Here is a 13,198-nt window from a genome sequence, read left to right on the forward strand (position 1 = left end):
GCCATTTTCCGGACTTCTTTTTAATAACAAAAATGGGTGTATTCCACGGGGATACTGATGGTTTAATGTGTCCTTGGGTTAACTGTTCCTGTACTAATGTCCTGGCGGCAGTTAATTTTTCAGAGGAAAGTGGCCACTGAGGCACCCACACCGGCTCCTCTGTTTTCCAGGATATGGGGATCCCTCCCCCAGTGGCCCCTAGGAAAAACCCAAGCCCTGCCTGTGGTTTCTCTGGTACACTTTAATAGGTTCCTTGTTCCCTCGTAGAAATTTACCTAGTCCAAAACTGGGGTGATAACCCATACGCACCATCATGTCCTGTGATGCAGGGGAATAGTCATTACTTAATTTAAATCCCATTTCTTTCATAAGGTCTCTGCCCCATAAGGAAACCGGGAGCTCTAACACATAAGGCTGTATTCTACCAGAATGTCCTTCTTCATCACTCCAGTGCAGCTGTCTCGCACTCATGTCAGGGGCCTTAGCATATCCCAGACCTTGTAAGGTTTGGGAGGACGCTTGTACAGGCCATCCTGATGGCCAATCTTTTCTGGCAATAATGCTCCTGTCTGCCCCAGTATCCAAAAGGCCCAAAATTTTCTTATTATCAACATTGAGTTCAAGAACTGGTCTTTGGTCCAAATGAAGAGACAGGAATGTTAAGTCTGTTCCCGTGGATCCAAAACCCCCTTTTCCTCTTAGCTTGGGCTGAGCCGCAAAATGGTCATGTAAACTGGGTAAAATCAAAAGCTGAGCAATTCTATCTCCTGGGGAGATGGCTAAAATTCCTTTAGGAGATTCAACCATAATCTTTACAATTCCAGTATAGTCTGGGTCAATCACACCAGGATGCACCTTAAGGCCCCGCAGAATTGTGGATGACCTCCCTATCAACAATCCCACCGTGCCAGGCTCAAGGGGTCCTTGGAAGTCTGTGTCAACTAACTGGACCCCCATTCGGGGAGTTAATACGAGTCTGGTGGTGGCACGGAGGTCCAGTCCTGCTGAGCCCGCAGTGGCTCTCCGCGGTCCTTGGGGTGCCGGAGGGTCGGCCACTGTTCTGGGTAGTAGCTCCTGTCCTGGTTCTCGACTGCCCCATATATTTGCGGGCCCTGAGGGCATGGGCCCTGCTGCCCGTTTTTTGAATGGGCCTGCGTTAAGGTTCGACCGTTGATGTCTTTCACAGATCGGCATTCAACTGCCCAGTGCTTCCCCCTTTTACATCTAGGGCACAGCCCAAGCCGCTTAGGCTGTTGTCCCTTTCCTGTTTCTATCACACTTCCTCTTTCAGGGCAATTACGCTTTATGTGTCCCATCTTGCCGCATCTAAAGCATGCACCTGAGCCTCCTCCTTTCTTCTGGGTTAATTGCACCACAGCAGCAGCTAATCCAGCATTAGTTAGTGGTCCGCCCAGCTCTCTGCAAACTTTCATCCATGCTTCTAGTCCCCTATTCTTATATGGGGTTATGGCGGCTCTGCATTCCTTAGTACACTGCTCGTAAACAAGCTGTTTAATTAATGGCATGGCTGCGTCTGGGTCACCAAAAATTCTGCCAGCGGCCTCGACCATACGAGCAACAAAGTCCGAAAACGGCTCCATAGAGCCCTGCAGGATTTTGGTGAGATTGCCACTCACCTCGCCTTTATTTGGTAAGGCCTTCCATGCCTTTATGCCAATTTTATTGATTTGTTCATAAACTTGGACCGGGTAGCCTATCTGCTGATTGGCGAATCTCCCCTGTCCAAGCAGCATATCTCTGTCCCAAGCTGGGTTTCCCCCAGCCTGATTGGCCGCAGCCTCTTCACTAGCAAATTCAATCAAAAAGGCCTTCCAATCTAAATACTGACCTTGGCTCAAACAAGCTCGTGCGAGCCCACTCCAATCACCGGGTGTCATGCAATGTCTGTTTAGGGCCTCCACCTGGGCTACAGTAAAGGAGGCTGTGATTCCATATGTCCGCACAGACTCAGCTAAAGGTTTTATAACCTTAAAATCTAAGGGTTCATGATATCGCTGTCCCTGTGGATCCTGAAATATTGGACAGGCTAGATGTAACTCGGTTCTGACCGCTTTCCACACGCCTGGGCTGAAAGAACAGCCGGGGCTGCCACTTCCGGGGTCCTCCGCATAGAGCGGAGGGGCCGAAGGTGTGGGGTGGTACACGGAGGGTGTGCATTCGTCTTTATCTGGGTCCTCTCTCTCCTTCCCTTTCCTCCTCTTTCTTATCTTTGTTTTTTCTATTTGTTCTATGAATGATTGTAGTTCCTCTGAGTCTGTAGACTCAGAGGTCTCCAGTTCAGCAAAATCAGTGTATGACCCCCCCCCCTCCTCCTTTTCGCTGTCTGCCCTTTCTGATCTTTCTTCCTGCAGCATTTCTAAGGCGGCCTGACCATTCTCTACCACCTCACTGCAACGCTGGTCCTCGAGACAGCCTCTTATCAGTTTCCATATTGGTCTCACTCCGCTCTTAAGCGTTCCTTGTTCAGAGGCAAAATCTAGGTCCCTCCCTAGTTTCTCCCAAGAGGCCACCGTGAGGCTTCCAGAGACGGTGAACCATGGGGCAACGGTGTCACATTCCTTCAAAAATCTCTCTAAAGTACTCTTTTATATTTTTAACTTTTTTGAGTGCAGTAGCTCATTGAGAGCCCAAAAAATTGGGTGCGAAGAAGAAGCGCCCATGTTTTAAACATTTAAAGCTGGTAAACAAACTTTTACTTTCACTTTTGGCTACTCTATTGACTAGCCCCGGGTTCTCACTCTCTCTTTATCTACCGAGAAGAGCAAAAATCCCCCCCCCCCCCCGCTCTTGTGGCGGATTCCCCTTTTACCTGGGAACTTACTCCCCGCTCTTGTGGCGGATTCCCCTTTTACCTGGGGACTTACCCCCGCTTTTGTCGCGGATTCCCCTTTTACCTGGGGACTTACCGGTGCACCACCCTGACGGCAGAGAGTTCTGAGTCCTCGTTGGGGTTATGGCTGAGTCCCCGTATGGGCCACCACGTGTCGCTACCGCCTCGACCAGCAAGGAGATGCGACACCGGACTCTTCTCTCTGCCGTTTATTCAGGACCTTTTTTTAATCTTGTGACCCCAACCCCGGGGAGAATTCCCCACAGCCTTAAGTACCCGCTGGGTAGCCAACCCTGATACGCCACGTGGGAACCACCAATAGGTTCAGGTGCGCGGAAGCAAGCCAGATTCTTTGCCTTAGCCATATCAGGAGTTGTTTACCACGAGAGCACTCGCCATCGAGAAGGCGGAGGGCGGAAGCCGGCACCATCTTCCAGGTGCGGCCTCTCGCAGCTCTCTACATAAGAGAGAGACAGAGGAGCAAAGACAGGAAAGGAAGGACCGAGAACATGAAATTGAGTGTGAAAAGAGAGAGCGGGGTAAGGAAAAGAGGCCAGATTTGTTGGACTATCCACTATCGCATGCTGAGCATACCTGGTTCACAGACAGCAGCAGTTTCATTCGAGATGGAAAAAGGTACACGGGCACAGCAGTCACCACGGACACTGAGATAGTGTGGGCCGAAGCACTTCCCCAGGGAATGTCTGCACAAACAGCAGAGCTAATGGGACTAACAAAAGCCCTACAGATGGGAAAAGGGAAGAGACTAAACCTTTACACAGACAGTCGGTATGCTTTTGTCACTGTCCATATACATGGAGCCATTTACCAACAGAGGGGGCTGCTGACAGCTGAGGGAAAGACTATTGAAAACAAACAAGAAATTTAAAGCCTCATCCGGGCCATATGGGAACCAGGAAATATTGCCATTATGCACTGCCCTGGCCATCAAAAGGGAACTGATTCTATAACCAAAGGAAATAACTGGGCTGATCAGGCAGCTAAGGAGGCAGCCCTCCAACCCAGAGCAGAATTACTGACTCTAGTAGACCCAGGACCATGAGCTTTGCCTCCTGAGCCTCAGTACTCCCAAGAAGACTTGGAGTGGATAAAGAAAATTCCCATGGCCTATAAACCCCCAGACAAAGAAGGAAACAAAGACTGGTGGAAAACTGGTGAGAGGAAACTTACCTTGCCACAAAGATTGGGCAAGGGGATTATTAAGAGAATCCATCGGGTTTCTCACATGGGAACCCGAAGAATGTAGGACTTGCTCTGACACTCAGAAGTAAAAATTAGGCAAGGAAATCAACTTATTGAGGACATTGTTAAAAAATTCAAAGCCCTGCAACCTTATGCAATCCCATTTGTCCAACCTTTCTTTGATTTGTTGTGCTTCCGGGTCTCTATTCAGAAAATTTCGGCCTCAGCCAAGGAGACCTAGGGTTTCTCCTATTCCATCCTGTAATGTTTTCAGAGTGTCTGCTTTGAGTTCAAGGTCTTTGATCCATTTGGAGTTGATTCTGGTGCAGGGTGATATATAAGGATCTAGCTTTAGTTTTCTACATGTAGTTAACCAATTTTGCCAGCACCATTTACTGAAGAGGCTGTCTTTCTTCCATTCTATTGTTTTAGCTTCCTTATAAAAGATTAGATGGCCATAGGTGTGTAGGTTCATTTCTGGGTTTTCAATTCTATTCCATTGGTCCTGAGGTCTGTTCTTATGCCAATACCAAGCTGTTTTGATTACTATGGCTTTATAGTAGAGTTTGAAATTTGGTATTGATATTCCTCCAACAGTGTTCTTTCCGTTGAGGAGCGTTTTTGCTATTCGGGGTCTTTTATTGTTCCATATGAATTTTTGGATTGCCTCTTCTATTTCCTTGAAGAATGAGGGTGGAATTTTGATAGGTATCGCGTTGAATTTGTAGATAGCCTTGGGAAGTATTGCCATTTTCACGATGTTAATCTTGCCAATCCAGGAGCATGGGAGGTTTTGCCATTTTTTAAGTTCTGTGTTGATTTCCTTTTTCAAGATTTTAAAGTTTTCATCATAGAGGTCCTTTACTTCTTTGGTTAAGTTAATTCCTAGGTATTTTATTTTTTGTGGGGCTATTACAAATGGAGTTGCTTTCCTAATTTCAGCCACACTTTTCTCATTATTGGCATATAGAAAAGCCATTGACTTTTGGGGGTTAATTTTATGACCTGCTACTTTGCCAAAGTTTTGAATCAGCTTGAGTAATTTGGGAGTGGAGTCTATGGGATTCTTTAAATACAAGATCATGTCATCTGCAAAGAGGGAGAGTTTTATTTCTTCTTTCCCTATTTGGATCCCTTTTATGTCTGCATCTTGTCTTATTGCTGTAGCTAGGCATTCTAATACTAGATTGAAGAGAAGTGGAGAGAGTGGGCATCCTTGTCTTGTTCCTGAGTTAAGAGGAAATGGCTTTAGTTTTTCACCATTGAGTATAATGCTGGCTGTAGGTTTGTCAAATACAGCCTTTATTGTATTGAGGAATGATCCATGGATTCCTAATTTTTCCAGAACCTTCATCATAAAGGGGTGTTGGATCTTGTCAAATGCTTTTTCTGCATCTATTGAGATAAGCATGTGGTTCTTATTCTTGCTCCTGTTGATGTGATGAATAATATTAATTGATTTGCGTATATTGAACCAGCTTTGCATCCCTGAAATGAATCCTGTTTGATCATGGTGTACGATTTTTTGGATGAATTTTTGAAGTCGATTGGCCAAAATTTTGTTGAGAAGTTTTGCATCAATGTTCATCAAAGAAATGGGTCTATAGTTCTCTTTCTTTGATGAGTCCCTGCCTGGTTTGGGGATGAGGGTTATGATGGCTTCATAGAATGTGTTCGGTAGTGAGCTTTCTCTTTCAATTTCATTGAAGAGTTGGAGGAGTATTGGTGTGAGCTCTGCTTTGAAGGCCTTGTAAAATTCCACTGTAAAACCATCTGGTCCTGGACTTTTCTTAGCTGGGAGGTCTCTTATTGCTGTTTCTATTTCAATGCTTGATATGGGCCTGTTAAGCTGGTTTAACTCATCTTGGTTTAGTTTTGGCATGTCAATATTTGCTAGGAAAAGGTCCATTTCTGTCAAGTTCTCAAACTTATTAGCATAAAGTTTTGAGAAGTATTCCCTTATAATGTTCTGAATCTTGGTTGTTTCCGTGGTGATGTTTCCATTCTCATCTCTGAGTTTATTAATTTGGGTGTGTTCTCTCCTTTTTCTGATAAGGTTTGCTAAGGGTCTGTCAATTTTGTTAAGTTTTTCGAAGAACCAACTCTTTGTTTTGTTGATTCTTTCTATAGTTTTTTTGGATTCTAATTCATTTAATTCTGATTTAATTTTGATTATTTCTTTCCATCTACTGGATTGGGGTTTATCTTGCTGCTCTTTTTCAAGGAGGTTTAGATGTGTCATTAAATTGTTAGTTTCCGATCTCTCCAATTTGTTGATGTAGGAGCTCAGAGCTATAAACTTGCCTCTGAGTACTGCCTTTGCTGTGTCCCAGAGGAGCTGGTAATTTGTGTGTTCATTTTTGTTGAATAGCATGAACATTTGAATTTCCATTCTAATCTCTTCCATGACCCACTCATGATTCAGCAGTTGTTGTTCAGCCTCCATGTGATACTGGACTTTCTTTGGTGGCTTTTGGTGTTGAGTTCTAATTTTATTCCCTTGTGGTCAGAGAGAATGCAAGGTATAACTTCAATGTTTCTGAATTTAGACAAGTTTGCTTTGTGGCCTAAAATGTGGTCTATTTTAGAAAACGTTCCATGTGCTGCTGAGAAGAACGTGTATTCTGATGCTGCTGGGTGAAATGTTCGGTAAATGTCTGTTAAGTCTAGTTGATCTATGCAGCTGTTTAGATCTGCGGTTTCTCTGTTGAGTTTTTGCCGAGTTGATCTATCTAGTGGGGAGAGTGGTGTGTTAAAATCCCCAACAATTAGTGTCTGCAGAGCATCTGCAGGGCAAATGACATAGCTAGCAAGATCAATAGAAAGCCCACCGATTGGGAGAAGATCTTTACTAGCCATACAACGGACAAGGGTCTCATATCTAAAATATACTTGGAACTCAAAAAATTAAACCACCCAACAACAAATCCTCAAAGAAACAACTGCCCAATAAATAAGTGGGCGAAAGACTTAAAGAGAAACTTCTCTGAAGAAGAAAGAAGGATGGCCAATAGACACATGAAGAAATGTTCAACATCCCTAGCCATAAAAGAAATGCAAATCAAAACAACATTGAGATATCACCTCACTCCAGTTAGAACAGCAAAAATCAAGAACTCTAACAACAACAGATGCTGGAGGGGATGTGGACAGAAAGGAACCTTACTTCATTGTTGGTGGGAATGTAAACTTGTTCAACCACTTTGGAAAGCAGTATGGAGGTTCCTCAAAAGACTTCACATAGATCTCCCCTATGATCCAGCAATCCCACTTTTGGGCATTTACCCAAATGTTTACAAACAAGACCACACTAAAGCTACCAGCACAACTATGTTTATTGCAGCATTATTTACCATAGCTAAGATATGGAACCAACCCAGATGCCCCTCAGTAGATGAATGGATCAAGAAAATGTGGTATATATACACAATGGAATTCTATGCCTCCATCAGAAAAAATGACATTTCCCCATTTGTTAGGAAATGGAAAGGCTTGGAAAAAATTATATTAAGTGAAGTAAGCCAGGCCCAAAGAAGCATAGGTCCCATGGTTTCCCTTATTTGCAATATCTAGTATACGTATGAGTCAAGCAGAAAAGGTCAGATAATGTGATGTTAGGAAAACGAACCCTTAAATATGTATTTTAATGTTTTTGTTTCTTTCATGCATGTGTTTCTAACGCATTTATAAGATTATTTCTTTGTTGCTTTGTATGTCCCTCCCCCACAGTGTAACCCCCGCTTTCGCTATATTTGATGTCAGTATAACATGTGGAGGAGATGGGGACAAACAAGTCGTTTAAGGATTCAGGTGGACCTGTTACAACAATGAGAAGTACAAAATGTCATGTCAAAACCAACTTTACAATGTCGGTGTGGGGGGGGAGGAGGGTATAATTGGGTGGGGGGAGGGGGGAAGCTGGGAAGGGAGGTGAAGGGTAAACAAAGGAGGAGGCTGCAATGCTTGGTAAGAAATGTATGCATTATCCTGCCCATGTAATTGTAGCCCCTCTGTACAGTATGTTCTCAAATAAAATAAAATACAATTAAAAAAAAAATTTCAAAGCCTGTCAGCTCACCAATGCCCCCAATCAACCGGTTCCAAAAGAGCTTGCCTCGGTGGAGATAGGCCAGGTGTGTAATGGGAAGTAGACTTCACAGAAATTAAAACTGGAAAATTTGGATATAAATATTTGCTAGTTTTTGTAGACACCTTTTCAGTATGGGTTGAAGCTTACCCAACAAAGCATGAGACCACGAACATCATGGCTAAGAAGATCCTGGAAAAAATCCTACCCAGGTATGGCTTCCCATCCACCATCGGGTCAGACAATGTACTGGCTCAAAAGTAAGTCAGGGAATAGCCGCAGCACTGGGGATGGATTTGAAATTGCTCTGTGCTTATAGACCCCAGAGTTCAGGGCAGGTATGAATGGGATTCTAAAAGAGACCTTAACTAAATTGGCCTTAGAGACTGGCGCAGACTGGGTATCACTCCTTCCTTTCACCTTGTTAAGACTAAGAAATTCACCCTATCGGCTTGGCTTTACTCCTTTTGAAATAATGTATGGACAGCCTCCACCCATTATCCCTAGCCTTCAGACTGAATTGCTTGCTGATTTGGATGATACTGAATTTCTGTGTAAGCTTGACTATTTACAGCTGGGGCATATGTGGCCCCAGCTTAGAGCATTATAAGGTTCTGCTTCTATTCCTACCCCCCCCCCCATTTGTTTAAACCAGGGGACTGGGTGTTTGTTCGAAGGCACAACTTGAAATCTCTGGAACCATGGTGGAAGGGACCTTACATGGTGCTACTGGCTACACCCACTGCTCTTAAGGTGGATGGCATTGCTGCTTGGATCCACTGCTCCCATGCCAGACCGGCTGACCCCTTTGCCCTGGACGACCATGGAGAAACATGGGAAGTCTCCAAGCATCCTACCCAACCACTCCGCATACGCCTCAAGAAAAGAAAAATGGACTGATTGTTATTGGTATACTCATTCAAGATCAAGAGCTGTTGGAGTTTAGTTTCGGGCCAGAGCTACAAGATTGTGGCTCAGGACCATAAGTCAAGGAGGGGAATGAAAGGTTAAAGTTTGAGGCAGTGACCACTTGTTGCTTGTTTCTATCTAGCAAAGCAACATATGGTGGTAATCAAAATACCTCGTTGATTGTGTGCCTTTATAAGACCTGCAAATCCTTAGCTCGGGGCTCTCCTCCTAGGCTCCGCTGTGTCGGAGTGTAGGAAGAGGCCTGAGCTGCAGCCCATTTAGATAAAACAGCTATAGAGTCTGACTCTTGGTGGTCTTCTTGGAGGGGGGCCTGTGACCTTGGCAGAACACCTTCAGAAGACATGAAGTCAGAGACAAGGTCTTCAAAGGCGGCAGGCTCCTGATGATGGTGGGTATATTTGCATTAAGCAAGACAATGTGATGCACATGAAGCTCCTGGAGATGCTGCAGCTGTCCTAGATGCTCCCTGATCATCCAGGGATACTGGAACTCCTTGTGAGGGTGAGGGTCCAAGTCGCCACCCGTATTGGGACACTTGAGGATGTGAAGGTTCTTCATTCCACCCAAGTTAGGAGCAAGTTCTTTCCTAATTCCTGGATGCCAAAATTCACTCCCCACCAGTTCCTGGATGGAGTCCAGCCTCACCACAAGCAGAGCCTTCTGGATTTCAGAGATGGAGTCAGACCAAATCTGCAGCTTCCTGGAGCACAGCTGGACTCATTCTCTCCTCTCCCTGGCCCAGTGTAGCAGGTGTGTTTGGAGAGCATCCTGGGCGCCATCTTCGATGAGCAGATGCACTATTTTCACCAAGGGTTTCTCTGCAGTCTTTGCTGAGCAGTGATTTACAGCTCGCCTGTCAGTCAGAACATCTGGAGGAACGATGCGGGCATGGAGACATACCCCCATGTCCATATCTCCACAGATTGATAACTTGTAGTTTACATTGCCTGGGAGCTCCTTCTTGGCAAGTAGCAGATCCAGCCCATCCAGGACAGCCTTGAAGGTCTCCAGGTCGGGAGACTCTGCCAGATCCCTCAGGGGGAGGCAGGGGAAGGGCCAGGCCTGCCCCAGGTCCTTCAGCACCTCTGTGTGGCCCTGGGCATAGATCTCTATGAACAGTGAAGGGAACAGCAGCAGAGGAAGATCGTCTACAGCAAAGATGGCCAGGGCCTGGTTGCTCAGCAGACTCTGCATGGCTAGATGCTGGAGCGAGGGTGGGGCTCCAATGCTCATCTTGATGGACCAGATGTGGGCCAGGTGTGCAGGGCTCTCTGAATCCCAACAGGGCCAGGCACTCACTGTGCAATCCAGAATTCTTCTTCTGTTCTCTGATCCCTAGATATCTTTCAAGCCCAACCCCAGCCTCACCATTGCATACCTGCCAATGAGAGAGCAGCTTCTGATGGAATTTTTGAGACACACCATGCACACCTTGGTTGGCTTTTGCACTTGAGATTAATTCAAATATTGATTTTAACCAAAAAGGGATAGGTTTAAAGGCCTGTCCCACACAGCCCAGCTTCTCTCTGTATTGTAAATCACACTTTATCAAAATGACCTCCACTTTTATTCCTTAATCCCTCCAGACATTCTCACAGATGTTCCACTGCAAAGCCTGCAAGGAGAGAAGTCATCCGAATTGATAACATCCACAAAGCCTGCAGGAAATCTTTTCTCTGGAGTTCTTTCCCTCTCTGAATCCCTTCCTATTCTTCTTCATCCTTCCTTCCTTCCCTCCCTCCCTCCCTCTCTCCCTATATCCTTCCCTCCCTTCCTTTCTTGCAAGTTTCTTTTTAATCCCCATTCTAGACCTTGGGTAAGGGTTTATTTGTTTGTGTATTTGTGCCAGTTCTTGCATCTAGGTGCTATCTCTGAGCTTTGGTTCACAATGCCAGAACTCTACTACTTGAGCCACAGCTCCACTTCTGGCCACTTTTGGAGGTTCACTAGAGATAAGAGTCTCAAAGATGTCTGTGCCCAGGCTGCCTATGTATGGAAACGCTCAGATCTCCGACTTGCAGAGTTAAGGTTCTAGGTATGCACACTCCTCATTCTTTGGTGCTGAAAAATGATATCTTTCTACTCATGCTTTTTCATTTTTTTATTTTTGATCGATACAGAAAATTATAGATGGTAAGGGATTATTCTACAACTTAGGGGTTTTCTTACAACCATTCAGAAAAACAAAATCATGATCCAGTTCTTTCCAGGCAGAATTGACTCCAGATTCCTGCTGCTGTGTGCACAGGACACATGGAACCCCAAAGCACTCACAAACTCCTGGGGTTCCAGAGTTACAATTGAACTGACAAACTCAGGACCAGATGCCCTGTCTCTTCCATCTACACTGAACACGGGGGTCTGTGCCCCCTGGAGAATGCTCTTCCTGGCTTTCATTTCTGCTGCTAGGAAGCAATTCTAGAAGAGAGGTGCACAACTACAAAGACAGAGTAGAAAGGCCAGAAAGATGCTCTTCTGTGAGCAGCCAGGAGCCATTTGACTTCAGGGTACAGAATCGGTATTTGTTCAGGTAATGACTGAATTTGGTACAGATCTGGACTTTATGGCTTGGTCCCATGTCCCTCAAAGTCTGTGCCAAGACAGCAAGAACCTGAGCAAATCTCTCCGGGTGGATGTCCCATGGCCACTGATTTTGAGGGTAGTAGCTCTCCAGAGGGGCAGGATAGAGCCCTCGTCTCAAATGACCCATCTGGGCCGTGTGGCACAGGAGGATCTTCAGGGCGGCCATGGAGATGTGGTTTCCATAGAAGCTGAAGAACCTGAGCTGGAAACACTGGCACAGGGCGGGCAGGATGGCCGAGAGCTGGACATCTGTGAAGGCTAAGTCCTCAAGGGCCAGGGTCTCCAAGGTGCCGGCCACTCCATGCAGCAGGTCTAGCAGGGTCTCAAGACTGAAGCAGACCGTGGACAGGCTCCTCAGACGCAGGTGCTTGAGCTGTTTGGTGCAGGGACACTGGAACAGGAACCTCAGGTGAGCTTCGCTCAGCAGACACGAACTCAGAGACAAGGTCTTTAAGGACGTCAGCATCCTGAGGATGGAGGGCGGCTGTTCGTAGTGGAAGCAGACATCGTGTACATAAAGCTCCTGCAGATGCTGCAGCTGCCCCAGCTGTGCCCCAAATTTGCAGGAACACCAGCCATTCCTGGAGCTGGAAGTGAAGAAGCTGCCACACATCTTGGAGAAGTTGAGGATGTGAAGGTTCTTCATGTGGCCCAGGTAAGGGGCAAATGTTTTCAGAAGTTCTTGACATGGGAAATTACTCACCAGCAGCTCCTGGATGGAGTCCAGTCTCACCACACCCAGAGCCTTCTGGATTTTATAGATGGAGCCAGACAGAATCTGCAGCTTCCTGGAGCACAGCTGGACTCGTTCTTTCCTCTTCCTGGCCCACTGGAGCAGGTAGGCTTGGAGAGCATTCTGGGCGCCATCTTTGATGGTGAGATCCCTGATGACCATCAAGGGCTGCTCTTCAGTCATCATTGAACCACAGCTCTCTGTTGGTTTGCCAGTCAGGACATCTGGATAAGAGATTTGGGCCATTGAAGGGTAGCCCTGTATCCAGATATTGGGGTGCTCATTCCGCAGGTCGAGGACTTGCAGTTTCCACCGACTGGGGCGCTCCTTCTTGGCCAGTAGCAGATCGAGCCCATCCAGGACAGCCTTGAAGGTTTCCAGGTCTGGAGACTCTGCCAGGTCCCCCAGGGGGAGGCAGGGAAAGGGCCAGGCCTGCACCAGGGCCTTCAGCATCTCTGTGTGGGCCCTGGCATAGACCTCCACGAACAGCAAAGGGAACAGCAACACCGGTAGATCCTCCAGGGCAGAGATGGCCAGAGCCTGGTTGCTCAGCAGACTCTGCATGGCCAGATACTGGAGCGAGGGTAGGGTTCTGCGGCTCATCTTCACGGGCCAGAAGTGGAGTAGATATGGACCAGGTGTGCAGGACACTCTGAATCTCAGTAGGGCCAGGCAATCACAGCAGACTCCAGGCTTCTGCTCTTTTCTGGCTGTTTGGTATCTTTATATCCTAGCCCCACCCTCCCCTCTGTGTATCTACCAATGGGAGAGCAGATCCTGATGGGATTTCTGAGTAACACCCACCACACCC

The 13,198-nt window shown here is 46.4% G+C and overlaps 1 protein-coding gene across 1 annotated transcript; it reads right to left on the bottom strand.

The window, feature by feature from the left end:
• Window positions 1–11,508: 11,508 nt before the first annotated feature.
• Window positions 11,509–12,990, bottom strand: LOC138820080 (PRAME family member 12-like). The gene has a single exon (XM_070011725.1). It carries the CDS (start codon window positions 12,988–12,990, stop codon window positions 11,509–11,511), a length of 1,482 nt encoding a protein of 493 aa, XP_069867826.1.
• Between the last annotated feature and the right edge of the window lie 208 nt (window positions 12,991–13,198).

The sequence above is a fragment of the Dipodomys merriami genome, unplaced genomic scaffold (genome assembly GCF_024711535.1).
Source record: "Dipodomys merriami isolate MVZ:Mamm:240054 unplaced genomic scaffold, mDipMer1.0.p SCAF_84, whole genome shotgun sequence".
In the NCBI taxonomy this organism is placed as follows: Eukaryota; Metazoa; Chordata; class Mammalia; order Rodentia; family Heteromyidae; genus Dipodomys; species Dipodomys merriami.